Consider the following 24,221-nt stretch of genomic DNA (forward strand, 5'->3'; position numbering starts at 1 on the left):
CACTTTGTCAACTCTAACAAAATTTGAGATAAAAATGCTCGCGCCTGCGCAGTCGTAGTTGTATTGTTTGGTTTGATCGATGCGGTTGTGAGTGAAGCTTTGGATAAATTCCAAATTCATCTCATTTGATGCTCGAAAGTTGTCTCTTTGTACCCAATGATGGCATCCCAAGATGGTAGGTACATCTGGGGTGAGCAGAGTCATAGTTTAATTTAGCCGTGTGGTATTTCAAGAGGGTAAAATAATGTGTTAATGTGGCTGATGCTGCAGACTGCCGCTGGCTCTCTGGTAAATTATCTCGGAACAATGTGATAATAACAACAGCCATTATTACTGCAGACGAGAGGCACGAGCACGTTGCTAATGAGCCGAGGTTGCATCATTGCAGGGAAATGTCGATTGTTAGCTTATTGTCAGGGGAAGAGGCGTGAGTAAGAGTAGTGTGTGGGCCAGGAGTGGACCCCATGGGTGTGGAGGGTGTCAGCCCCATACTGCTGCTCCTCCTCCTTGTTGTTGTTGTTATAGATTCAGCTACTCGGAACAAGTTCCAAGTAGCACGGGCTACGGTGAGCCCGTAACTTACCTGACACAGGAGCGGGGCAAGTAGCACGGGCTATGGTGAGCTCGTAGTGGACTTACCTGGCACAGGAGCGGTGCTGTGTCCTGTGCTGCTCCTCCCATGTACATGTCCATATACTCGGGCTCTATGTGTTCGACTTGTCATTTGGCCCATTATGTGTTGTTGAGTCGAGCATGTTACTGGTAGGGTGTAACTAATACAGTAACATCTGTGGTTGATGTTGGAGGAAAATGTTACCGAGTTGATAAGTAAGGTTCAGTAGTTGAAAGGAACTAGGCCTATGCTCACCAGGAATAGGAAGAAAGGGCAAGATGAACACGGGGCAATAAATGTTTAGCCTATTGGTGCTGATTTATTAACCCACCCACGATGGCATTGCATGACTGTATGACAACTAATCATATGACAGTTGCTGATAACTCATATAAAGCAAGAAAGACATTCAAACTTGGGCTAAGAATCTTTGCAGGATGATTTAAAATTGATGAAAGATTGGCAGATGTAAATAAACTCCAGCAATTGTACCAGTTAGGGTTCTTAGCCTAGAAAATGATACAAGTAATAGATGTTGGTTGAATATGTTGAGTAATGATATCGCAAAAATTGAATGTGAAAAAGATCTGGGAGTAATGATTAGTGGAGACTTTTTTTTTTAAACCTAAACTTCCAAAATAATGCAAATAGGATACAGGTTCACATTAAAAAGCATTAGCAATAAGGCATTAATATTGCTCCTAGAGACTCATTCATTTCATGAGAATGTACTTTGAAGCTAACTATCACATAGGGAACTATCATACAGTCACACCTTGGTTTATGAATTTAATCCATTCTAAGAGACGGTTCGTACACCGAAAATTCATAAACCTAAACGAATTTTCCCATAAAAATTATGTAAATTGAATTAATCCGTTCCACACCCCGAACAATATTAACTTAAAAATACATTTTATACAGAATACACAAAACAATTGGGTACAAATATAAGCCATAAACAAAATAAGTGAACATTTATCTGCACTTTACCTTTACTAAGGACTCTTGTTGGTGTATGGAAGATGGTGAGGAGGAATCACTGGTTCCAGATTTTCCTTTCACACATTTCACTGCTTCTTATGTGGCAGACAGTCAGAACCAGTCATTTACAGTCACATCAATCCAGGCAAGAATTCACAGTTGGGGTAGCAACCAGTCAGGTATATAAAGTCAGCCAGGCATTAATAGTAAATCAGGCATTTACAGTCAATCATTCATTCACAGTCAATCAGGCTTTCACAGCCACAACCAGTCAGTAAACAATAAGTGTTTAATGTTCAAGGCACTCGGGCAGTCTGCCTCCTGTTCCACCAGCTGATAGCAAGGAAGTCTACTGTATTAATACCGTCCAGACATGGCTCAGAGGCTACAGCTGGGGGGTAGCGGGGAGGGTCCTGTGGCGGGATGGGGGTCTGGAGGTAGTGGGGAGGGTCTTGTGTGGGGGGGTGGAGGTAGCAGGGAGGGTCCGGTGGTGGGGTGGGGGTCTGATGTGAGGAATGGAGGTAGAGGGAGAGTCCAGTGGTGGTATGGAGGTAGAGGGGAGGGTCTGGTGGCAGGATACGGGTATGGAAGTAGTGGGGAGGGTCCGGTGTATGGGATGGAGGTAGCAGGGAGGGTCCGGTGTGGGGGGGATGGGGGGTCTTGGGGTGGGTCCGGGAGTGGCCAGCTCCTGTGTTAGTTCTAGTCAGAAATTCGCCCACTGCACCAATGTATCTCATGCAACCACGTGCCTTCCCACTGGTAAGCTCTGCCACCCGCCCTGCTACTCACCTGCCCGCCCACTGTCTCCTGATCGCCCTGCTATTCACCTGCCCACCCACTGTCTCCTGACTGCCCTGTTACTCACCTGCCCACCCACTGTCTCCTGCTCGCCCTGCTACTCACCTGCCCACCCACTGTCTCCTGATCGCCCCTGCTACTCACCTGCCCACCCACTGTCTCCTGATCGCCCTGCTACTCACCTGCCCACCCACTGTCTCCTGATCGCCCTGCTACTCACCTGCCCACCCACTGTCTCCTGATCGCCCTGCTACTCACCTGCCCACCCACTGTCTCCTGATCGCCCTGCTACTCACCTGCCCACCCACTGTCTCCTGATCGCCCTGCTACTCACCTGCCCACCCACTGTCTCCTAACTGCCCTGCTACTCACCTGCCCACCCACTGTCTCCTAACTGCCCTGCTACTCACCTGCCCACCCTCTGTCTCCTGATCGTCCTGCTACTCACCTGCCCACCCACTGTCTCCTGATCGCCCTGCTACTCACCTGCCCGCCCACTGTCTCCTAACCGCCCTGCTACTCACCTACCCACCCACTGTCTCCTGACTGCCCTGCTACTCAGCTGCCCATCCACTGTCTCCTGACTGCCCTGCTACTCACCTGCTCGCCAGGTTAAGGTTCCTTGCAACCCGGCAGAAATCCAAGTTGGTTCCATCCCATTGCCTTAGCTGGGCCTCAGTGGGACTCCCAGTCGGTGTCTCTGTTTGTACCTTCTGCAGCTCTGCTCTACCTGAAGTGTCCTTGCTGTCTGGTGTTGGATCAACCTTGGGTGACTCATTGGTTGGACGAGAGGTTGTGCCATAGCCAGAACTTTGTCTGTGTTGTATTTCCCTAGGGCAGGGTTGGCTCTGAGCACTGTAATGGCTCCTATGGTTCCACTCATTTCACCACTGCCAGGACCATCGGGTTCAGGCCCCACTCCACCCTACAATGGCATCTTTTGGCTTTTCAGTGTTCATTTCTTTGGCAACATCCTCTTCCGGCACTCGATGTGTTCACAGGCATCTCGGCTCTGGATTGGGGCTTCGTGACCACTACTCACCAACCCTCACAGGGTCAGGGTCAATATATCAGGCTTGCGGCATCATTCTGCAAGTTGTCTTGTGCGATCTTTCACCTCCAGTTGGTTCATGCTGCTCCTAATTCATCTTGTTTTCCTGATAGGGTCGTGATACTCCTCTCCTCAGTTCTTGGTTGCTCCCTTTGGTCAGGGATATTTTTTGAAAGTGGTGTTTTTTTGGCTCTTACCTCTAGCTGCAGGGTTGTGAAAGCTCCATGCTCTTCTCTGGAGGCAGGGGTTCTGTTTCTTTGGCCCTGATTGGAAGTTTGTTTGTCTGCACCCTTCTTCTTTTCTGGCAAAGCGTGAGTTGACTGGTTTCTGGAGGGGTCCTTTGTTGATTGATGCTTGGTTGGTCCGGCCGGTGGTGCAGCACTTTGCCACTGTCTGCCTACACCTTTTCTGCTTCAGTGGAACCTTTGTTGATTGACCCTATTTCCTTGGTCCCCTGTTCCAAGGTTCATTTCTCAGATTGTCTGCGGTGTAATCAAAGCATTGGCTTTTTCTTTTTAAACTTCTCTTGGGCGGATATTCGAGCTTGGGTACAGTATTTTGGAGGTTTAACAGGGTCTTGGCGGACCAGTATTTAGTTTGTCACTGGCCCCAGTTGGTCTTGTATGACACTGGGCTGGGTTTCTCAGCCTGTGGTCTCTTCTTGGGAATACCCCCTCTACTGTCTCTCCTTCTCCCTGGTAAGTCTCTTCTTTTCTTGTTTCACTGTACTTCAAGTAGCCACCAGGGGGCTCCTCCCAGAAAACTCATGTTGAATGTAATGAAATGCCTCTTTCTTGTAGAGCCTCTGTGGCTCCCTAACTCATATCCTCTCTACTAGGTTATCGGTTTATTATCTATCAGCTCTATTCTGACCATTGGAGTTGGCTGTGTATCAGAGCTCTGGGCTGACTGTTGATGGCTAACAGGTTCCAGCTAGTTTCAAATAAGCCAGTTGTTTAGCCTGAATTGTTTGCATTCATTTGGCCATCTCGATGCCTTGTTTTCTATGAACCTTACAATTGTAAAGTTTTACTGACTTTCTGGATGTTTTCCCAGTGAATGGTGATGTTAATAGTCCACTGCTGCCTGCTCTTCTGTGTGGGGGCCAGGTTCTGGCTCCAGTCTCCAGTAGGCTAAGCAGGACTCTTGTGACTGATGTAATCCAGTATTGGTGGAGCCATATCAGCAAGATATCATCTGGGAGCATTTGAAACAGTCTTATATGGGTAATCAGGTTTTCAAAAAACAGGTCATAAAGGGATAAAGGTTGAGGCAAGCATTTAGATTGGGATTGAGAAGTGGAAAGGTTGGAAAAGACTTAGATCATGATGCCATAAAGCAAAAAAAAAATGTTGATGACATTTTTGCTTTATGGCCTCATGACCTTAGTCTTTTCCAGTCTTTCCTCTCCTTCTCTTAACAATCTGGCTCCTTCTATCCATTTCAAAGTTGAATGGGAATCTTATTTCTTCCTTCTTTTCTTGACGTTCATGTTCACAGCTCTGTGTCCGGGTTCTCTTTCTCTGTCTACCGCAAACCCATGCATAGTGGCATGTACATTCACTTCTTTTCCTACCATCCTCCTACTGTTAAGAAAAGTGTTCTCGTCTCTCTCTTCCTCCGTGTTCTACACATCAGTGTACCCTCAGTTTCTTGATTCTGAAATTTCCCATATCTACAACTCTTTCTCTCGCCTTGGTTACCCTTACATTTTATCAACTGTGCCTATTCTCAAGCTAAACTAAATTTCTTTCATCCCAAACCAGTTTCCAACACTAGTTCCCCTGTGCTCTGCCTTCCCTTCATATCTGAACTCCAAAATCTCACTACAGTAATACCCTTCATCCTCTTGACATCAAGTTTGTCGTTCAACAAACTAACACTGTTCGTAGTAATCTAGTTCACACTGCTCCTCCTGTTTCTAATGCTGCTGGTGTCTACTCTTATTTCCTGTCCATCTTGTCCTCTCCAATGCTTTGGTGAAACTGGCCATACACTAAATGACAGACATAAGGAACACAAAACAGGTGTTAAGTCTGCTGACACAAACAATGCTCTCTTCTGTCACGTTAGGGATTTTAATCATCCTATTAATTGGTCTTCCTCTAAAAAAAATCTTTCCTGCCTCTACTCTTCACAAACGTCGTCTTGTTGAATTGGCTCTGATGCACAACATACCCAACATGAACCTGAGTCCTGGCTTTGGTGTTGCTGACTCTGCCCTCTCACAGTACATACTGTACTCAAATTCTCTAACCTTTCTAGCAAATGTGACCCCCCTATCCCCTAACCCCCCTTTTTATCTTTTTATTTTCCTCTTATTCTTACATTCCCATTCTTATGTTCAATTACAGTATTACTCCCTTACACTCCATTATTACACCCATCCCATCCGTACCCTTTGCCTTGCTCTTGCCTTCCTCTATGAATTTCCTCCTCGCCTCTCTCATGCCTTTCTTAATGCCGTGCCTCTCGCTCCCATCACAATCTACTTGATAATCGTCCAGGATGGACCGAAACATTGTCATCTCCTCATCTTCTGGTGTGTGGTTTAGTCTTTAAGCATTTTGATTATTACCCCCCCAACCACACATCAGAATGCATTAAAAGTATTTCATATAATATGAGGCCTATTGTGAATGCCTGCAAATTTGTCGTTATACTTGAACCATCAGCTTATGGTTAAATTTGTACTGTAATCATTATTTGTTGCTGTTTTGTGATCATTATAATTTTGACATATAATGAATGTAATAATTTCTCTGCAGACAATAATTTTTCTGCAGACCTGGGGATGCTCTGGTACGGAGTGACAGGAGTATCTTTCAACCCAGCTGATCCAGCCGAGGTGATGCTGAATACTGGCACAGCAGCTCCACTGCTCTCAGATCACCCAAGACCACTCGTTCCTACGCCAGTCTCTTTTAGTGAGCCAGCTCCTACCCAACACACACAAATGGTAAAATTTCAGTTTAAATTTTATCTTATTTTCATATACAGAAGAGATTGTATTCTAACAATTATTCAGTACAGTGGCACCTCTAGATCAGAACTGCTGCAAGTTTTGTTTCAGACCTGATCAAGATTCTAAAATAAAAAGGATTATGGGATACAGTATTTTACAATTTTTTAATATGTCACTAATAAATATCATATGACATAAACATTGAGTTTTCTGGATTAACACCTCTAAGTAGCTACCCTCAGCTTACTACACTGGGACAACTGTGAAAATACCAGGCTCCCAGTTTACTTTTTCTGCATGCCAGGAGCATGCACCATCGTCACTTACCCCACTTTGCTGCATGGAAGCTCATGTAAATTAAAGATAAACCCATTACTGTGGTGCAGGCGATGAGTCACAATAACGTGGCTGAAGTAGTTTGACCAGACCACACACTAGAAGATGAAGGGATGACGACGTTTTGGTCCGTCCTGGACCATTCTCAAGTCGATTGTGAGACAGACAATCTCAAGACAATCGACTTGAGAATGGTTCAGGACGGACCGAAACGTCGTCATCCCTTCACCTTCTAGTGTGTTGTCTGGTCAAACCCATTACTGTGGTCACCCAACAAGAAAGGAAGCACTTAAAAAATATATTTCTTTACAAGTAAATGCTTTGAAATCTTCCATTGTCAAACAACTCTGAACTAGCTAATCCTTATTTAGCTGAATACCCTGAGCTTCACCAGGTGGTCTCAGTGGTCACTGGTGATCCACCTATGGTTCTCAAACAGCTGACCCTTCATATCTCACATGGTTGAGACTAACTGCATTCTTTTGAGCTAAGTGAACTTCCTCATTGTTGGCTAGTAGACACAAACTGGCATGGCTGCCAGTTTGTGTCTTTCCTTTCATTTACCTCTGCTTTGTTTTGGGGTCTTTTCCCTGACCCCATCATGATGATTGACTTTCACCAGTTTTCCTCTCTTAGGATTTTGAGTCTTTTCTTGGGGGAATGCTCTTTTTCGAACTGGATTCCCTGAGCAGTGCTCCACTGGATTGATTTATAGTATGATTTATATGATTTATAACCTCATAAATCAATCAACTGGATTGATTTATGAGGTTCCAGTGTGGGGTACTTTAGTTGTCCTTATTATGAGTTGTACTTACTTCGGCTCAATGGGGTTATTAAGAGTCAACACCATGCACTTGGTTTATGCATTTGAGTGACTATTCTTGAAAATTCCTGTTAGTTCCAGGCTATTACACTCCTGCTCATTTGGTATCTGTTCAGGTTCCACACCTACTCTTGCTCTTGGTTTTACATATTAAGTTGTATTCCAGGGAATTACTAGCTTTCAAACTTTGGAATGGTCATTTACCTTGTTTCTACTGCTACCTAGGTTGCAATGGTTTTCTCGAACAGGGCTGAGCCCCACTCTGCTGCTGTTTTCTGACACCAGTGGACATGCCTGTTGGGTCCAGGAGGCTTTTCACCCTCAGTGTGTGTGTGTAATTACCTAAGTGTAGTTACAGGATGAGAGCTGCGCTCGTGGTGTCCTGTCTTCCCCAGCACTCTTTGTCGTATAACGCTTTGAAATTTACTGATGGGCTTGGCCTCCACCACCTTCTCACAAATTAGAAAACGTATAATGATTGTAAACATTTCAAGCATCGCCGAGTGGAACCTGTCGAGCTCACTATGTTTGTAATTGGAAATGCAGAGAGAGTAAAATCTATTATAGATACAATTGTTTTTTCATCTATTCTCTACAGCAAAACATTTGCAAATATTTTGACACCAAATTTATAGTTACTGTAGTTTATACCTATATAGCTTATAGAAAATGGAAAATGATTGTAAACCTTGTTCACATTGGTGAGCAGCTAAGTAAGCCCAGAACATTAATGGGTGGGAATGAGTGGAGAGGCCATACTCACATGGGGGTCAAGATGTTTCTCCACTATGATCTTGGCAGTTGTTGCCCCCCCCCCCCCCTCTCTCCCCATTCCCCCCCCTCTCTCCCCCTCCCCCCCTCTCTTCCCCTCCCCCTCTCCCCCTCCCCCCCTCTCCCCCTCCCCCCCTCTCCCCCTCCCCCCCTCTCCCCCTCCCCCCTCCCCCTCCCCCCCTCTCCCCCTCCCCCTCCCCCCTCCCCCTCCCACCCTCTCCCCCCTCCCCCTCCCCCCCTCTCCCCCTCTCCCCCCCCCCCTCTCCCCCCTCTCCCCCCTCTCCCCCTCTCCCCCTCTCCCCCTCTCCCCCTCTCCCCCTCTCCCCCCTCTCCCCCTCCCCCCCTCCCCCCCTCCCCCCCCTCTCCCCCTCCCCCCCTCCCCCTCTCCCTCCCCTCCCTCTCCCCCTCCTCCCCCCTCTCCCCCCCCCTAAAAAATGTTGATAATCTGAGCACATCATCAACTTTGTTTGGCTTCACCTGTCACCTATACATTTTTTTTTTTTTTATAAAATTAGCTTATTTCAGAGTAAAATTATGTTTATTACTTTCTACATTCCGAACCAACAATATAGTAAAAATTTTGTTTTATTTGTTATTTATATAATTCTTATATATGATAGTTGAAGGGGGAATTTCATATTTGTAAAGCTTCATCTTCTAAGAATAGTGCTATAGTAGTAAAATATATTTAGTAGAGTGCAATACAATTATTAATCATTTTTCTATCCAACATTTATTTATTGAACTATTGTTATGTATTTTCTTGTTCAACAAATCAATGTAAATATTATTTGCAGCTTTATGACCCCAACACTGGAGATTACATCACTCAACCAGAGTATATGTATGAATCCTATGATGGGTATGACGAAGACTCTTCGGGCAGCCATGTCATGCAGCAACAGGGAACGCCCCCAATCACAGAGCCTGGAATGGTGGGACAAGCTGACGAATCTCCACCGCCTATACCTAAATCTAAGAAGCCTAAGGTAACGTCCATTGCTTGCTGACATTTCATTTTTACTTGTAAAACACATCACTATCATTGCTTTCATAAAAGGTATTTGAAATATTCAGTTTTCTGTTGGGAGCCCTGTCGGCTTCCTGAAGCTATCAAACTGACATGTGCCAAATTAGTTTGGTATGTATGCATGACAATAACCACACTTTAAGGTTAATGTTTGATTGACAAAATGGTGGCTTAGGTGAACAATCCTCACAGAAATGAACATTTGTTTGATGCACTAAACACAAACTCTTCAGCCAGTGCAGAAATTTAATAATAAGGTTTGTTAAGATTGAGCACCCACTACAGTTCAGTACTGTATATAAAACTATCTCACAATTGTTTTAATTGTTAAATATTTTGTAGGACATTTTTTTCTACATTTTATATTTCTGTAATAACAATAATAACACAAATATTTCTTTTGAAGGTTCACCACCATCCTGCATTAAAACTCAAGACTCCAATTGCATACCAAAAGGACACAGATCTCAGTGCAATTCCCATCATGCGAGAAGGAATGGGTAGGTGATATTATAAATAAGTATTATTTCTTCATTTCAGTGTACTATAATAAATAGAGCATTGATTATAATGAAGCACTTCTTTCTGGTTGCCCCTTAGTGATTCCCCAGAACATATGCTCTGGTATCCAAGGGTCAAAATTATCTCAAAAAGCATCCCAAATCATCTCATGGCAAACCCTGAAGCAGGGATCAGACTGCTGCCTTCTCGACACATTCAGGGAAGCTGAAGGTGTTATAAGATGCCACATATATAGGAAGCACTTCAAAGGAAGGCAAAAAACAGTCATAAAACCAAACAATACTCGAAGGTGTCCAAAATAACCTAGGTAAGTGCCACCTCACTGCTTCCGATTCTCACCACCAGAGGACAGTACAGTACTAGCCAACCAGGGTTTCAGCACCACTTAGTCCCACACTCCCATGCCTGAGCAAAGCCCTGATAATAATCAGGATAATATTGGAAATGGGGCATGAAAACGAGGAGTCATTGATGGCCCATAGAAGGGCAAGCCTTTGTTTTTCTTCGACAAGAGGTAGAATGTTTGTAGTATGCAGGCGCTTTACTTGAAGGAAGCTTTCCTTGTTTTTTCAGGTTTTTGTGGTGGTCAGTTGTACTCTGTTCATGCCTGCCCTCTCCAATGATGTCAGAGTTTGGCACCTCCACATCCAGATGGGCAAGTTGCCTTTTTTTTATTTGTGAACTATAAGTCGCACACATGGTTGGTGAAGGTTCTCTGTTTCTGTGCAGCGCAGATCTACTCATGGCAGTTGCGAGTCAGCCTTAACCCTTTGGCAAGGATCTCTCATCCTTTGTCCTGTGGTTTGTTGCCACAAATGTAGATATGTACTGTTTTAAAAATTTCATTCCTCTCCTGTAGAATGTGGTGACAGTTTTTGTGGCTTGTCATGCCTGCTGGCTGTCAGTTTTCAATTCTTTCCAGGAGTTCACTTGGTTACTTTCCCCTTCTATTTGCTTCCCTGTTCTCTCTCTCCTATTCCTTAAAGGGATGGTTTTGTTGGCAGGCTTTCAGACTCTCAGCCAGATATTTTGGCTGCCTCTGCTGATCCAGGTTCTATCTTCTTAATGGTCTGGTGTTTGTGTTTCTTGGACTGCTGGCTGAGGTAGGGGTTCGGGTGTGCTGGTTACCAAGGTGTGTGTGATTCCACTTTTTTTTTATACCTCGACACAGCCAATGAGTGTTTTCAGCACTCGCCCTAGTCCAGCAGTTGGCGAAGTTCCTATGCTGGCCCTTTTGTAGTACACCAATGTGACAGTGTGGTGGGGAACATCTGAGCAACTTTCAGCGCACTTGGTTCTGAGATGTCTGGGCATCCCAGGATCAAATGGTGTCTCAAGATTTTCATTTGGTTGGGTTTTTCCCTTAGGTGTCTCAGGTACCTGCTTGGTTCATCTACTCCTCTAATCAGTGGCATCATAATCAGTTTGTTGGTCAAGAGTGTGCTCATGGTAATTACTCATGGTGACCCTGTCCTTATGGTAGGTGTCCATTTTTTCGCCTGTTTCTGAGTGAGAGACTTTGGAACCTTCCTTCATTTTGGATCTGTCTGTTATCAATCTGTACATTTTTTATCTCACATCCCAGATTTGCCAGTTGGTTTCGATTGGATCTTTGTATGTTGCTCTGGACCTTTACGGTGCTTCAAGGCACATTTGCATCCACTCTTGAGTTCAGGGATTGGTTGGGGTTCTGAGTAGGGCACCTCTTTTACGACCTTCAAGCTCTGACATTTGGGCTGAACTTGTTGACTCCAGCAGTCCTTTGACACCCTCATCTGCAGTGGTTCTGAGTTCTGGCCTTCCTGGGTGGCTTGTTAGTTTTGGGCTTCCAGTCATTCATATTGTCTAATGACTAGAGATTTGGTTCTTTCCCAGTTGTCCCATCTCAGCTTTCTGGTCAGTTGGCAGAAAGTCCAGTTGATGTTTTCTGGAATTTAACTTGACTGGACCTTGTTTGGAATGCCAGAGCTGTCTCATTTTCTTTGCTGAGGTCAGCCGTTTCAGTTGTGCTTCCGTTGCTGACGTATTGGGGAAATTTTATTTTTTCATTTACAACCTCAAGTGCCTTTTGGCCAGGCCAAGCGTCACCTGCATGGTTTACCATTTGGGCTGTATCTGGCTGAAGGCACTGTATCATGTTCTCTGGTGGGTATCCTATTTTTCCATAATTGAGACTGTGTGGTGCTTGCCCTGCCTTGCCCACAGAGGATCTTAATTCATCATTTTCCTCTCTGGGTTATTTTGAGATTCAATTTTGTGGTAGGCACATTTCTTTTCTGTTGCTCAAGCTGTTCACAGATCAACTGAGCTGAGATCAAGTCAGATCTCAGTTGGGAGCTCGTCACCAGCTCTCACCATGCTAATCAGGGACATTGAACTCTTTGCATGTAGTGGGAATTTTAACAGAGCTTTGGCTTCCCTCTCTCTTGTCAGGCTCAGTCTTCACTTGGGGACATTTTGGAAGCCTTGTAGATTGTCTTATTTTTGTCCAATCTCGAAGTAGTAGTCATTGGACAAGTCATTCTTGCTTTACCAAGATATCATAAGATGATATCAGCTATCATAAGATGACCTGTTCACCTACGTGAAATTGATGGCTGTTAGTCTATGTACTGTTGTTGCTAGATTGTGAAGCTTTGCCTTTTTGATACCTCTTGTTTAAATAAGGGAAGGAGGTCTTATCTTTACCTATTCCCTCCATTCCAACTATTTGTTCTGTTGGCAAAGTTGAAGATGTCAACTGGCCTCCTCCAACTCCTCCTCCTGGCTCTTAGTTGACCAGTTCAAACCTGGTTTCTGGCTTTTTTGGCCTGTTGTCTCCATCCTCTTCCCTTCCTGAGTCTTCTCTTTTCCCACTGGATCAGTGGCTTGACCTGTATAGCTCGGGGCTCTCTGCTGATCTTTTCATATGGAGTTTTTTAAGCCTTGTATATCATGACTGAGTGGTGGACCTATTGCTGTCACATTTGTGCGTTTATGGCGGCAGTATGAGACGGCTGGGTGGGCTTTCCACATCTACCCCTTTCTCCGGTGTCTACCAACTGTTTCAGTTGTCGTAATTTTTTTTCTTTTACGTTAAACACTTGATATATTAATACTGTACTATTTTTATTTTCTAATTTGTACTTCTTTATACAGCATTGAATTTATAGATTTATTTGTTTATTATTGGATTGGATTTATTTATTGCCTATTGTCTCATTACAGTATTACGATCCAAGATTAATTATTTGAGTTAGTCTAATGAAATGTTTTTTTCCAAAACAGCTGTTTGTGAAAAATGTGGTGCCATTGGGGTCAAACATGCTTTTTATGGAAAAGAACGAAAATTTTGTAGTTTAGCGTGTGCCCGAGGTCCCCTTCCACCTTCCATTCACATGTTAGAAAATCATGCTGCAGAGAAGGAGCCAGTCGAAGACCCAGAGAAAAAGTCCATTCCTGTGCAAAAGGTGAGTTATAATTCAGTGATTTTGAATTAAATGATGGGTGTGTAATGGCTTTGTGGTTGGATGTCCATACATACACTTGAAGCAATAATTCACAGTTGAATTATCTCGTTTTCTGAGGGGAGCCCTGTCAGTTCCCTGAAGCTAACCGACTGATATTCATTATATTAGTCTAGAAGCATCAGTTACTTTGGGTTCTTGCTTACCGGAAACCACAAGCCAGAACCTGGTTCCCGCAGAGAAGTGCAGGGAGCAATGGCTTATGAACACTCCACTTTTTGAGAATATGGTCATGTCTGCCATTGACCGGGGGTATCGCCCAGAAAGGTAGGCGAACCATTACAAACCCCTACTGGTAACACATTGCAATCCATGAAAGAACAGAGCCCAAGAACTCCTTCCCCCCCAATCCCCCGAAGAGGAATTAGGGGGGAAGAACTAGTGCGCCAGCTTGTTAGCGATCATCCCCCCCCATCCTCCCAGCCGGCCCAAGTGCTGACACCGGCAGTTCGTTGACTGATGTCGTACAGAGCAGACGTTACTTCTTGCCTCATTCTCCTGCCTAGATTTTGCCCTGTGTGGTCTGGTGCAGTGGCCAGGTGTTATAGAGTATTCAGGCTGCACGTGTCTAGGGCTACCTACCCTAGGCGCCTGATAGGTACTGCCCTTGCATGTTCAGGGTTTTCTTCCCTAAGACGTTCAGGGTTTCACTCCTGTTGAGGTTGGTGTCGCTTGTCATTCACCTCATCATTGGGGTTCAGTAGGGGTCGTGGGGCTCTTCATCTGGGGCTCTCAGTTTGTCTGGGTAGGGAGTATTTTTGTTGCTGGTTGGTGCCCCCGGTGTTAGCATAGCTTCCATAATCGCAGGAGCCGTGCCTCTCTCTCTCTCTGGTCTCTGTTTGTGGTGTATTTTCAAAAGTTTCAAGTTTTCTTTTTCTTTCCAGGTGGAGGTCTGCCTAGCTTCCGATTAGGTTCACCTAGGTTGTGCTTGCTGATCTTCCTTTGGGCCCCTCGAGGCTGCAAACACTGCTTCCTGGGGTCAGTTTGCACAGTATTAGATGGGGTATAACCGGCTTCTGTTACACCAGTGCCTGGGCTTCCCGTCGGGATTCCTCCTCCTGTGGGTCCTGGTAAATCCCGTGGGGTTTGAAGCAGCTTTGGATATTTCTTCCAAGTCCCCTCTCGCTTTGTGCGAGTTTGAGGATTGTTCGTTGCCTCTTGTCTCGGGATGACGATCATATGTTTTGCCTCTGTCATCCTGCTTGTTGGGCTAGTGACACGTACGACCCGGAGTCATGTGGGACCTGTTCCCCTCTCGTTCGCCACCTTAGCCATTCTTCTTCTGAAGACCTTAGGGGCTAGGCTGCATTGCAGGATAGGTTTTTCTTGTTGCAATTCGCCCAGTTAGTGGCCTAGTCAGATGCCCCAGAGCTGCCCCGTTTTGGGTTTAGGGACCCAGAATTGGGTGTGAGAGTCGCTTCGACCTTGATTTTGCTCTCTTTTGCCGAGTCTTCCTCTCAGCGACAGTATGAAGTCTCTTGGCGTTCTTTTCATCATTTTCTCTCTCTTTGTAGGTTGTCTTCTATTTCCGATTGGGTTTTGTCCTTTATTTCTTAGTCTTTTTCAGGACCATAATTTGATGTCCAATACTGTCACCTCTTATCGTGTGGGGCTGGCGGAGCCGCTCCAGCTTGCATTCAGGCTTCGGCCCTGTTTCACAAGCTTTCTCGTGCTTTGTTTCACCTTCGGCCTGCTCATGCACCGCCTGAGCTGTCCTGGTCCTTGGACCGGGGACTCTCTCTTTCTCTCTTCTCCTCAGTTGGTGGTGGCCCCATCGATTCAGGATTGTTTTTCCAAGGCACTCTTTCTGTTAGCATTGGCCTCTGGGGGATGGGCTGATGAGCTTCATGCTCTCCTCCGGCTCAGATTCCTGTTCTTTCGGTCCTGGTAGGTGGTTTGTTCAGTTGCTGCCTTCTTTTTTGGCGAAGAACGAGATGTCCACTTTCTGGAGGGATCCTTGAGTCTTTGGTTATGTAATTTCAGGGAGCTGGAGGGGCTCCCCATGAAAAACCAGCATTGAATGTAATGAAACACCATTTTCTGGGCGAGCCCCAGAGGCTCTCTGGCACCCTCCCCCTCCGGTCGGCGGTTTTTTTGTTGTTTTGATGCTTAACCTCCAAACTGGAGGCCCTCCCCCTCCCATTCCCCTCCTCAGTAGGGGGAGGGCTGTGCGGACAAGCGGCGCAGCAGCGAGGTGTGACGTTTGCTTGTTTCCTTGGGGTTTGAGGGAGGTTCTGCCTCGGTTCAGTTTTTGGTTGCAATTTTCTTACCATGTGGGGGTCTGTTTTGTTATGCCTACCTTTCTGGGTGCCTAACTCCAGTCAGTGGCAGATGAGGAAAACCCCCAACCACAGGGATTTTTCAGGGGCCATTGCTGCCTGTGCCTCTCTGAGGGGGCCCAGGTTCTGACTCCTGGTCTCAGGTAGGCTGAACTCCATTGACTAATGCCCTTGTCTAATGTATCGCATATTAGCCCGATAGCTCCAGGGAGCCTCCGGGGCTCACCCAGAAAATGGTATTTCATTACATTCAATGCTGTTTTTTTAATTTTCCTTTGTATTGGGAAACACATTCCTAGCTTTAGGTAAAGATTTTGATTGCATAATAGTATTGTTCATTAAAGCAAGTTGCATGGAATTTTGAATTTGTTTAAAAGATTAGCATTGTATTTTGAAAATAAGCACTGTAAAGCTAAATTGCTCAAATAAAGTGAGTGAATTGTGAGATTTATCTTTCAGGTTATTGGTCAACCAGCAAGTGTACCTTGTGGAGAATCCCCACCGTCTCCCACAGCAGCAACCCCATCTAAGCCCAGCCAAGTGGTACAACCTCAGCCATCTCTCATGCCTTCAGAGCCACTTGTCTCACCCACCTATCTTCCCCCACCTGAGTCCACAATTGATCTGGACGGAACATTTTCTTGGTCTGTTTCATACCTTGATGACTCCAATTTTAAAGCAGTGCCTGTAAGCTGTTTCAGACATGTAAGTTACTGAGTTTGATTTAAGGCACATAGTATTCTTTATGCAACTTTTTGAGAGCCTTCATTTGGTTTGGAATGATAGATTCTTTTTTTTTTTAGTGGGGTTGGAAGGAATGTATAGGGTCAGAAATGAACTGAAATTCGCTGTCATACTGTAGGGTATTTCCTTCACCATCAAAACATTGTTAATTTGAATACTTACATTTCATTAGAATTTTGTCTATGGTGACCTTGATAGGGGGACATCCAGATCATCTTATCAAGGCATCTCATTTAATGTTTCATCTCCTTTATGAACTTATAAGACCTTTTCTATAAGTCCTTTCCAAAATAGTAGGCATAATATTGGTAGCTACAAGTATAGTACAGTACCTATATTTAAGAAAAAAAGAAGCCTTGCCTCATTTGGTACCGTTCCAATTTTGGGACTCACACTGCCATCTGTTTACATACCTTAATATTACTGTATATGCATGATTATTATATGGTTCATTTTAGTTGAGCCCTATAACACTCAGTTCATACTCACTACCCCGTTACAAATTTTTATTTCTATAATGTCGCTAACTATAAGCTTCATATTTTAAAAATTTGACCACATAGAAACTGTAACTGGGAATATTAAAAATAATTGTGGGAGATTGTTAACTGGTGAAGAAACTAGAGTTTTTTGTGGAGTTGCCATGGCAGGCTTCCTTCTGATGGCAAGTTCCCAGGATGGAGCGAAATGTCTGGACTGTAAACAGTAAGCCATGTAAGGAAAATAACTTGCACATCAAAAGCTTGGTTATGAAGAGTAAGATAGGAAATGATGTGGCTTAAAGACTTTCTGAAAGACTTGCAGCTCCTGACCCTATGTGTGAGTAAGAAAATGAAATCCAAGATTATGCAGACTACACACAGAAATCACAATAGCGTGATGCATCAATGAACAAATCCACAAGGGCCGTGACGAGGATTCGAACCTACGTCCGAGATCATCCTAGACGCTGCCTTAATTGACTGAGCTATGACATGGTTAAAAGAGTTGAAACCAGAAGTTGTTCCTAACTTACTTGGATCCTGCAGCCTCTCCGAGACACAAACCAGAGTTTTACACATCTCCCCCATGCACTCGAGCTATGTCAATAGGCTGTTCTACCTCTTCACCCTTACTTCATTACACACATTAAATTACACCATTAGGAAATAGCCATGCGAGCAAAATGATAGAGAAGTATAAATGTAGATTCTGAGATGATTTTGGGGTGTTATGATATAGTAAGGAATTAAAAAGTAAAGGAAAATGTGGTGTGCAAAAGAGGAAATCATAAAATTTAGGAAAGTGTATTTGTATGGTGTGGCTATGGATGAACAATGAAAAAGTGAAAAAGTGTTTTTGAAGTAAGGAGAAGAACAGAAAGACCAAGAAGATAGGGAAACATGGATGAGTGTGAATAATATGCACAGAGTGGAAGGCTACATGGAATCATTTTTAACTCTTAAACTGTTAAACTATTTAAATATCCTACATCTGGGTGGAAAAAAACAAAGTATTGAAAACCCATAGGGATTACTCACATAAAGGGATTGGATCAGTATAAATGTTAAGAATAAGTAAATATTTAACCTATTGTTATTGATGACAAATAATGGGAAGCACAATACACTACAGTAAATAACTGGAAAGCTACTCAGGTCACCTACAATACGGTGTTTCATTATATTCAGCGATTTTGTTTTTCCCCATTTGACTGCAGCCACAGAAATAAAATTATACAATTTTAAAAATTTATATTAAGATATATTATTTAAAGTCATTTAGGTATAAGAGTGCAACTAATTGTAGAATTTTATTAAATAAGAACAAAATATATATCATTTTAATCACATTTTATTCCCTACAGGCACCCATGTCTGAGTGCTGGGAGCAAATGAGTGCTGGAATGAAAGTGGAGGTGGCGTGTGGAGAAGAGGGTGTTACAAAAGATGCATTTTGGGTTGCTACCGTGGTCGCTATTTCTGGTGAGTCAAATATTTATGTAGGAAAATATTTGAGACATGCACTAAGTTGCATTGACTTGATTTGTGTTGTGCCTGGAGCTGCATGCGTTCAGGTTGACTTCTCTGGGTGCTCCCTGGCACCGCCCCCCTGCACTGACAGCTGCTTTTCTGGTGTGTTCTGGAGTTCTTTCAAGGCTACCTCACTGTGGTGGAGTACCTTACCTTGGGTGGTTCAAGGGTCTTTTTGTGGTTCAAGGGTCTTTTTGGCCCCCACCAACAGATCCTTAGTTGGGGGGTGCATGTTTTGGTTGGTGCGGGCTGCACTGCGGTTTGCTCAATTGTTTTATATGGCATGCTGTGGTCAGCCTTCACATTCCTGTTGGTTTGGCTGCAAAGGCTGACTGTATTTTCAGTGAACATCCTCAGTGTCTGCGTGTCATGTTTTGTACTTCCTTAGGCCCTAGTAATCCCCTGCAGTGTTTTTAGCATGATTCCAGATGGCTTTTCATGCTAAACTGATTATCCAGTACAGTAATTGTGAGTTTGAGAGGTACTCATCGACTGTGCCACGATCATTCTTTCTGCTTTCGCCATGCTGCCTGTCAGCTCGGTGACACCTACAATCCTAAGTCCTGTGACTTTTGTCCTTCCACATGTGACTTTTTTTTCCATCCATGCTTCTGAAGGGAAAGCTTTTCAGGCAGCTGCTGTTTTGCAGGTTTACTTTGTCTGCCATCATTCACAGCTCACTGTCCACTTGATACCTCTGGAGTGTGCTCGCTTAGTGTTTACGAACCCAGAACTAGAAGTGTTGGTAAATTCCACCATGGTTCTGCCTAGAAGTGTTGGTAAATTCCACCATGGTTCTGCCTGTGCCTAATCTTCCTTCTCCTTTGGGTACGGTCTGCCCGGCATCTGTTCCTCCCCGAAATGTCTGAGGGTTTCACAGTCAGGGCAGGGCTCAGGGTGTGACATGGCCTTCCGTGGGGGTGGCCTCTTCCTACTCAGGTGCATAGGCATTTGAACTATATTGCCCCACCAGGGTATCAGAGCATAATTTCCAACCGCCTTCTTACTCTGGCAATCTTCTTTAAAGTCTGCCTTTCTTTTCCAGGCATTGGGTGAGTATCTCGGTTCTGCCTCAGGGTAGTCTCGACAGGCTGCCAGGGTGGGAGAGAAGCTCGAAAGGGTCCTTGGGTTCCTTTCAACCCCTCTTGGCCCTTTTTTGTCCTTCTGAGACGGACAAAAGTTTGTTACTTCAGGGGCATGGTTTTTGTACCCCCTTCCTTGTATGATTTGGATTTTAATGTGACTACCCCCCAAGGTACATTTCCAAGTGTCATACGATCCTTCGGCTTCGTCTTTCTGGAGCTTTCCATTTTCTTGGGTCCCTCCTTTGGTGGCTAGGGCTGATCTCTTTCAGTACCTCCTACGGAATCTAGGTTTGCCTCTTTTTATGGACCTTTCTTTATTTAGTTTAGGTCTGCTTCACCATATTGGCTGCATTATGAGGCCCTAGATTCTTACTGGCTAGCTGACAGCCTAATATTCCCTTGTGACTCCCTGAAGCTCTCTCACTGAGATGGCCCCTAACTTATGAATTGCATCAGCCATGGAGATCAGTTCAACCTACTGGGGACCAAAGCCAGAACCTGGCATCCTCGTTGAGGTGCAGGTAACCAATCCATCCTCCTGTTTAGATAATACTTTCTGTGGGGGGAGCCCCATCAGCTCCCTGGAGCTATTGGACTGATATTAGCGAATATTAATACTGGGCCTCAGTCTTATGGAGTAGTCATGCCTTCCAGAGACCACTAGCCAGAATATAGCCTTTGTCTCAGAGAGGCAAATGGAGCAATGGCCTATAAAACTCTTATGTATAAAAGTATTCATGTCTGCCATCGACAAGGGTTGAGCACCAGAAAGATAGGCGCTTCAACAGAACCCCCATGGTAGAAATATTGCAATCTAAGATGAAACAGACTAGAAACTCCCCAAAGAAAAATAAGCTAACAAGCTACACGTCATCACGCCGCTCGTTTGCAACGACCAAACATGCCCCCCCCCCTCCCCCTGGCCGCCACTGCCAGAAGAGGAGGAGAGGGGTCCCTACCCACCGTCGGTTTGTCAGTTGAAGCTATACTGGGTGGAAGCCGGCTATGGCCTCGGTTACCTGATTGGCTTCACCCTGCTGGTGTTCCATCGGCGTGTTGGCAGTGGCCAGGAGTTTGTACCAACGGCTGCATGCGCTTAGGACTCCCTTCTCCAGGCAGGTGGCTGTTATAATGGTGTCCTTCTTGTGGTTGTCCACAAGGTGGCAGTATGAAGTTGCTTGGCATTTATTTTGCCTCTTTCTGTTCCTCTTATCATCTTTGTTCTGTAAGTCTGGGTTGTGGGTTGTGCTATCCTTTCTGTTTTGGTTACTGTTCTGGCAGTTGTCTCGTGCTTTAAAATAAATAAATAAAATAAAATGTTTATTTAGGTAAGGTACATACATACAAGAAATTTTTACAAAGATTGGTTGACTTATAGGTAGAGCTAGTACATACAATGCCTAAAGCCACTATTACGCAAAGCGTTTCGGGCTTTGTTTCACATCAGGTCTGCTTATTTACCTCCTTAGCCATGCTGGTCCTTTATTTTTCATCCTCGTCCTGGTTTATGGTTTCCCTTTCAGTTCAGGATTCCTTCTTCAGGGCAGTGTTCTTGCTCACTCACACCTCCCATGTGCCGTGTTGGAGCACTTCATGCTCTTCTCCGGATGCAGGGCTTCTGTTCTTTTGGGCCTGGTGGGCATTTTGTTCATCTGCAACCTTTTTCTTTTCTGGCATAGAATAAGTCGCTGGACTTTAGTGACCTCTCTGGAAGTCGGTGGACTTCCAGAGAGGTCCCTTAGTTAATGATGCCTGGATGCTTCAGCCAGGGGTACATCATTTGTCGTAACCAATGTACCACTACATTCGTGTCAGTGATTCTGCCTAAGTGTATTTTTGTGGGTTGATCCCTTTTAATTAATCTCCCTGTTCCAAGATTTATAGTTCTTAGGTCATTTTTATTGTTATTTAGTTTAGCCAGCCTGCAGTCTACCCTCATTCCCATGATCAGAAATATGCTGTGCATATTTCTATATTTGTTAGCTGTCTCTGCTAACATGTCTTGGGGTGACATTCGAGCATGCGGGTTTTGGAGGTCTAACAAAGTCTTAGCAGTCAAAGTCTTTGGTCAGTGTCCCCTGTACCTCATCATGCTTGTGTTACTTGTGTCTATGTCTCAGCTGTGCCATTTACCTGCTATCACTCCTCCTCCCAGGTAAATCCCTAGGTTTTTTTTTTCTATGGTTAGTTAGTGTCTGGGAACCATAAGAGGCTCCCCTGCTGTACTAGAAAATGGTTGTGGCTCGCAAAAGTGACGTACTCTCCCTTTTTCTGTTTTGGGTCCTCTGGTAGGTTAGGAGAGGACACTTTAAACTGACAGTTTTCTTGACATGTGGAAACCTTTAGAGGATGGGCTGCTGGATGAGCCCTGATGGCTTCCTGACTCCCTCTGTCCCTCCTTATCAGGATTAGCAGTTGATGCTGGATTGGTGCTAACGAGCTCGACCTAGTTTTGAGAGATTTAATTGCTTGTTTACATTGTTTGTGGGAGTTCATTTGGCAGTTTTTGAGACTGGTTCTTTTGAACCAAGCAGTGGTCTGTAGTGCTTCATTGACTTTCTGGATACTTCCCTAGTTGGATGGTGGAATGTCAGACGCTCTCTGCATCTTTGTGATGGGGTGGCAAAAGTCTGGCTATGGTCCCCAGTAGGCCAAATAGAACTGCAACTTTTGTGACCAGTAATTGGAAGCAATTTCAGTGAGATAGCTTCAGGGGAACATCTGGGGCTTATCCAGAAAGTGGCATTTCATTACATTCAACACTTTTTGTGTGTGTGTGTGTGATTTAAATGACTGTGTTTTCATTTATAATCCAAGATATTCATCCATAGTTTTTAGTAGAGCAGAGCAAACTAGCCTCTCATCATATATAATACAAAAAAGCCCTCCAAACGTTATATCTGTGTTTTCTATTCTTTTAAGGATACAAAGCTAAACTACGGTTTGAAGGATTCGTGGAGGACAGTTCTAAAGATATTTGGGTTGATCTTTGTTCTGAAGAAGTCCATCCTGTTGGCTGGTGTGCAACACAGGGTCGCCCTCTGATACCACCACGCACCATCCAGCATAAATATCGAGACTGGAAAGAATTCCTCATGCGACGATTGACTGGTGCCCGTACCCTGCCAACAAATTTCATGTCTCGTGTAGTTGAAAGTCAAAAGTCACGGTTTCGGTAAGTGTAATTCTGCATATCTTTGAATGTTGCTTACAGTAAATGCTTTTATCAATAAATATTAAAGATGCATTACTTTTGTATTACTGTAGTCGGCTAATCACAGGAGCCTAACATTGTGAATTAATGTGTGACACAAGTCAGCGTGTGTGTGTGATTATATGTTTGTTTGCTATTTGATTAGCATTAGGATTATAGCCCAATTGCCAACTGCCTTGAGATGCAAACAAACCCTTATTGTCCACAATAAAGGGGAAGGAGATTGGGCTGAGGGAGATAGTTATTTTCCCCACGCCATGAATATAGTGATGTATATGTAACAGGGTAGTATCGATGATTTATTTTTGGTTACAAGAGTGGAGCTGTACTAACAGTATTTCATACTGTTTCTATATGCATACAGTATACTTTTATTTTTAATCTTTTATATTTTTGTCACAAGGTTATTATTTTGCAGACCTGGTTTAAATGTTGAAGTTGTGGACAAGAACAGAATTGCACAAATGAGAGTAGCTACTGTGACAGAGGTAGTGGGCAAGAGATTACATCTCCGATATCATGGAGCGCCTCCGGATGATAATGGTGAGCTAATTTGAATATTCAGAATTGAAGATTAATGTGGAAATATTTATTTACCTTTTTATTATTTTTTTAGCTAAGGCTCCTCAGATGTTCCCTGACTCAAGGCCATTTGGGTTCACCTCAGAGTCATATGTTATGCCAGGCTCTCATTGACCTTATTCCTCACTGTGACAGGCCTTATACAGATGATCTTGTCAAGGAAATTAGGGAAGGAAAACAGTGGTGAATCTAACTCATGGTACTAGCTAGGAGCTAGCACACTGTGCTATAAGCAAGCAGGACCTTGATAACCCCTGTAATGATTCCAAGGCTGTTACTGTGATGGCTTTGCTATTATTATGGCAGGGGCCCAGGGGGTCACACTCAAAGATTTCTTCCTCATGTGGCATCAAAAAGAGTAACATACAAACACAATACTGTATACAACATTGATGGCAACAGCATATTACCACGTCTGACAAGATATTTAGCATTCTGTTAAGGCTGATGGCATAGCTGCATGGTATTAGGTACCTCATGCCTTGTAATTCATACATCAGGCCTCGAGCAGCTATGGCCAACAGTCTGGTTGACCAGTTCACCAACCAGAAGGTATGGGCAGAGACTAGACCACAGAAACATTGATCCTTGGAACCATTGCATGGTTAAGAGGATCTCGCCAATTTTAACTGGCGAGGACAATACAGTACTTCGAAAGTGCCAATTCCAGTGCAAAAACTTCCTTTGCCATATTTCCTGCCTTGTATACCCAGGATTCAACCCACAACAATTTCCTAACTCCTGGATACCTTTTAACTCCCTGATAAACATAGCCATCATGTGAAAGGAAATATGCCCAACCATTTCTGTTCTGCCCATGGATTAAACCCAGGACCCTTGATTGAGAGCTGAGGATGTAGACTACTGTGCTATTAGTTAATAATTTTGGTAACTAATGTGTTA

General features: G+C 44.2%; 1 protein-coding gene across 10 annotated transcripts in view; it reads left to right on the forward strand.

Annotated features, from left to right (window-relative positions):
- The first annotated feature begins 23 nt into the window (after positions 1 to 23).
- Positions 24 to 24,221, forward strand: part of LOC123767128 (MBT domain-containing protein 1) — a 52,823-nt gene continuing 28,625 nt past the window's right edge. For 5 of the 10 annotated variants that reach the window (XM_045756648.2, XM_045756654.2, XM_045756653.2 and 2 more), the window contains exons 1-9: positions 40 to 175; positions 6,215 to 6,405; positions 9,142 to 9,333; positions 9,781 to 9,874; positions 13,164 to 13,345; positions 16,141 to 16,386; positions 18,272 to 18,389; positions 22,445 to 22,697; positions 23,155 to 23,279. In XM_045756648.2, coding sequence (XP_045612604.2) covers positions 157 to 175; positions 6,215 to 6,405; positions 9,142 to 9,333; positions 9,781 to 9,874; positions 13,164 to 13,345; positions 16,141 to 16,386; positions 18,272 to 18,389; positions 22,445 to 22,697; positions 23,155 to 23,279 — 1,420 coding nt within the window. In that variant the 5' untranslated portion in view covers positions 40 to 156. Of the gene's footprint in view, positions 176 to 4,502; positions 4,673 to 5,094; positions 5,989 to 6,214; positions 6,406 to 9,141; positions 9,334 to 9,780; positions 9,875 to 13,163; positions 13,346 to 16,140; positions 16,387 to 18,271; positions 18,390 to 22,444; positions 22,698 to 23,154; positions 23,280 to 24,221 lie in introns of those variants that run through there. The other 5 variants (XM_045756650.2, XM_045756651.2, XM_045756652.2 and 2 more) reach the window with 4 other exon arrangements.

This window comes from Procambarus clarkii, chromosome 53 (genome assembly GCF_040958095.1).
Source record: "Procambarus clarkii isolate CNS0578487 chromosome 53, FALCON_Pclarkii_2.0, whole genome shotgun sequence".
In the NCBI taxonomy this organism is placed as follows: domain Eukaryota; kingdom Metazoa; phylum Arthropoda; class Malacostraca; order Decapoda; family Cambaridae; genus Procambarus; species Procambarus clarkii.